Source organism: Cyprinodon variegatus, unplaced genomic scaffold (genome assembly GCF_000732505.1).
Source record: "Cyprinodon variegatus isolate N-32 unplaced genomic scaffold, C_variegatus-1.0 Scaffold79, whole genome shotgun sequence".
Classification (NCBI taxonomy): domain Eukaryota; kingdom Metazoa; phylum Chordata; class Actinopteri; order Cyprinodontiformes; family Cyprinodontidae; genus Cyprinodon; species Cyprinodon variegatus.
Window position 1 is genome coordinate 894,438 of NW_015150532.1, and position 3,985 is coordinate 898,422.

The window sequence follows — 3,985 nt, forward strand, 5'->3', positions numbered from 1 at the left end:
TAAGTTTTGATGTCAACTGGTGGTTTTTCAAATGTTGCTGAACTTGTTTCATTTTCAAATGAGTTCCTAATAAATTAATCCATCCATCCATCCATCCATCCATCCATCCATCCATCCATCCATCCATCCATCCATCCATCCATCCATCACCCTTATACCTGCTGGGGTTGCAAAGGGTACTGGTGCTATCTACAGCTGTAAGGGTGAGATCAAATGAAGTCAACTTGAATAAAAAACAAACATAAAAAATGGCTATTTTGAAATGTTAATGCAAATTCTGTTGTACAAAAAGACAACTATGACTAAAGGTTTTACAGATAAGAAGCAAATTGGTAAGAAAACCTACACAGGTTTAAGAAAAACAAAGATTATAAGACGACAGGAAGCGTCATGTAGTATTGATGTCAGGATTAAGCATAAAATTGGGTTAAATTTAAAAAAAATGTTTGGTTGTAGTGTGTTCCTACATTGTTTTTTTTTTAAACTGATGGATGAGCTCCTATTTTTGTTTGGACTCATCCCTCCCCTTCCACTTGTTTAGCCCACTTTTTTACTCTTTACATCAAAGATGACGTCTGAGATTGTTTTTACGCTTTTATATGGTGTGGGTTGAACAAAACATATATCATCACCAAATCAATCCCTAAAATCAGCGATGCAAGGCTGTGACTATAGCTGGAGCCAAATGTAGGTCCCCTGTCCTACCAGCTGTACCGCATCCATCTTTTTCCTTAAACATATGCAGACAGTAAAAAAAAAGAGGCATTTTGATAACATCTTAAAGTGTTTGGAAAATATGCTTATTTAGTTTAAATTAGGACTGAGCAGTAGTTCTGCCTTAATGAGTCACAGCCATGCAGAGTAAACCAGACCAGTGTTGTGCACAAGTAAACTGAAAACACATCATGTGCTAGGAGCAGAGGTCAGTCGGGCGTAATAATGTTTCGTGTCTGCTTCTTGTATAAGAGTTGTTTTCAAGCCGCGGTGACTCACAGCTTACAGCTTTTATAGTGCTTCAGTTTTAGGGAGAAATTATACAGCTTGTATTAGAGCTTATGTTTATTTTTTTTCCATGAACATAAAGATGTTTGGGTGACCAAGTAACTTTGACCGGTGGTCATATTATGTTTTTAAAAAGCTGGGTGTGAGATCCTTTGTGGTCGGATTGGAATTCTGTTTTCAGAGCGGCTTAATTTTTCCTCTTTAATGTGTTTGAAGCAGCGCTGCTGTTCTACAGTGTGTCTGCTGACAAGCTTCCTCTTAAAAATGTCTCATCTACTATGGAGTAGGGACTTGACTCAATCCATACGTCTTTCACGATAAGACAAGGAGTGGAAAGAATGTGGATATCCCTGTATTTGAAGGCATGATTGGGGGTATAGGCTAATGTGAAAAAAAACAAACATGGAAATTTGGACTGATTCCATCCCCATCCATCTCCCCCCACCCCTTCCTCCTCTCTCCCCTCACTCTTTCTTTCTCTATCCTGTCTGGGTTTTCAGAAATGTGTTTCTCGTTGTCTGTCCCAGCACTTAAAGCTCTCAATGTGCCTGGTAGGCATATTTTTCACTCTCCAAAACCACGCAAAGCAGGGCTTAATTCCACCTTCTTTTCCTCTCAACAATGCCTGCGTTTCCCAGAGTCGTGCTGAACTTTAATCAAAGTCCAAATGAGAAAAACACACATGAACAATTTCCATATGAGCGTGCACACTTTAAGAATGATTGTCCTATTTACAGCAGGAGGAAACAGCTCCTGTTTTTCTATAGGATCATTTCCATCTCTCAAAGGACACCTGGCCCTTTTCAATGTTATGATAACTTAATTATATGCATAAATTATACTTTCTGGTCATCTGCGTTCAGACAAAGTATTTAAGCATGCAGTATAAAGGTTGTTTTAAGGGTAAGGATTTAAATAAAAAAAAACACTGTGCAACTAAATGTGATGCTTTGGATCTGGAAAAGTGGATTTAGTTTACATTGATCTATGCAGGTATTAACATTGTATGTTTTCCATTTCCAAGCATCTAAATAAGGCAAAGCAATACCAGAAATATGAGTTTTTGCACCAGATGTTTGTCTCGGTGAGGTAGGTGAAGCTGCATTCGGATGGTGTGACGTTAGTACCAGTTAAGTTTTTTTTTTTTTACATTGAGGACCTTGAAAATAATTCAAACTCCTTGAACTTTTTCCACATTTTGCTCCTGAGAAAATTTTACATTTAATATAATCAGGTTCTTTGCAAAATAGCTCGATTGGTTCTGCTGAGAATGGCAGCAGCGTTCGTCCTCAATTTATGCTTGTTTGTACAAGATCAGCTTTACTTTTCTGTTGCACATGGTGTTTAAATGGTGCTCAATACAAATCCTTGCAAAGTTTCTTAATTTAAATAATTTGAAAAGCATTTTCAAATTTTTGTGTTGGTGTTTTACATAGAATTGATGTTTGTAACTTAACACAAAGTTTAAAAGTTCAAGGACTATGAATAGCTTTTGCAGGCACTGAGGTTATGCTTTATAGAAATACAAATCTGTGTTCCCTAAATCCCTTATTTACAGAGTTTGTGTCTGTTCCTGCAAACTGCTGCTTGGCCTCTTTCCACTTGTTGACTTTTTTCCATCTAGGGTCAACCTCTCGCTGCTGATGTACGGTTTAAAGCAACAACAAAAGAATGAGTCTTGAATTTGCAGGCCCTGTTTTGGGTCAGTACTTCTCGCAGCCTCAGTCTATGGGCCGGATCAGCATGCGAACGGACTTCATGGAGTAGAAACCGCCGCCGTAGTCGGCCCAGAAGATCCCGTCCTGGAATTTGCTGCGGTACACTCCTCCGGTGTACCAGACACCGTTAAGGTTAGCTTGGCCACAAGCGTTGTACCACCAGCCTCCTTTATGGAAATGGGCACAGTTACCTGGTGATGGGAAACAGGAGGATGGAAAAGTTAATGGGAAGGTGGGTTTTTAATAGAAAGAGCATCTTATATAGAGACAGCACAGAAAAAAATCAGCTTGACGAGAGGTCTAAAACTAATGGATGTGCTACTTCACTAACATAGTCTGTGTTTACGGAGCTTCTAGGGATCAGGACAGTGTTGACTGAGGTCAAGCATGATTGATTTCCAGGGGGTAGGGACACAGTTTGGAAAAAAGTCATAAGGAGGTTATTTACTTTACAGCAACAACAAATAATCTCCTTGTCACCTTGGTGAGCTTTGGCATGCTTACGGCGCAGAATGAAAAATCGGCAAAGGTCATGGATCTGAGTGAGAGATCATTGTTTGTTTTTTTAAAGGAAGTGAATGCTTTGCTTAAGGCTTCCTGGGATTCCAGGCAGGCAGGGGCTGACCCACGTTACATTCAGGGTCTGTCAGAAAAAAAATCATGAGCAGAACTTCAATGCCTCTCAGCTAGTTTCCATGATAAACATCCCTGCCTTCATGTTCAGTTGCTGAGATACAAATTACAACATAACATAAAGTGATTTGCACAGATTTTTTAATCAGCATGTTTAGTAATTGATTTAGTTTAATCAGCCATTTACGTTTGTAGTGCTCTTGTCATTATCACTATATAATTGGCTCACTACCAAAGAATTCTGCTTCATTTTGAACTCTGTAGAAAAACAGAAGTGCTGCTGTTGTTTACACAGCTTTTTACAGAGAAGTTAACTCAATTTCCCTTTTATTTTGAATAATCTCACTCTTTGGATTGCTGCTTGACCTTTTCCCTGGCTAGACTTTGACTTAAATAACTTTTATTATCCTTTTCATTTTCTACAGCTTTCAGACAGTGAATTAGCAGCAGCTTAGCAGTGAAATTAACATTTCCATTCCAAAAAGTGCAGCAGAGATCAAATGACTAACCTGACAAATAAAGATTTATTACAGCAGTTTTTTAAAGAGGTTTAAGCCAGCAGTCAATTTTCTATTCTGGTTCTTTCCTTTACACTCCCGTAAAGACTTCAGTTGAGTACAAACACCCTAACC

The 3,985-nt window shown here is 38.6% G+C and overlaps 1 protein-coding gene across 1 annotated transcript in view; it reads right to left on the reverse strand.

Annotated features, from left to right (window-relative positions):
• Positions 1–589: 589 nt before the first annotated feature.
• LOC107083641 (angiopoietin-related protein 1-like) overlaps positions 590–3,985 on the reverse strand; it is a 27,859-nt gene continuing 24,463 nt past the window's right edge. Inside the window, exon 5 of the mRNA XM_015373012.1 lies at positions 590–2,911. Coding sequence (XP_015228498.1) covers positions 2,724–2,911 — 188 coding nt within the window. The 3' untranslated portion in view covers positions 590–2,723. The remainder of the gene's footprint in view (positions 2,912–3,985) is intronic.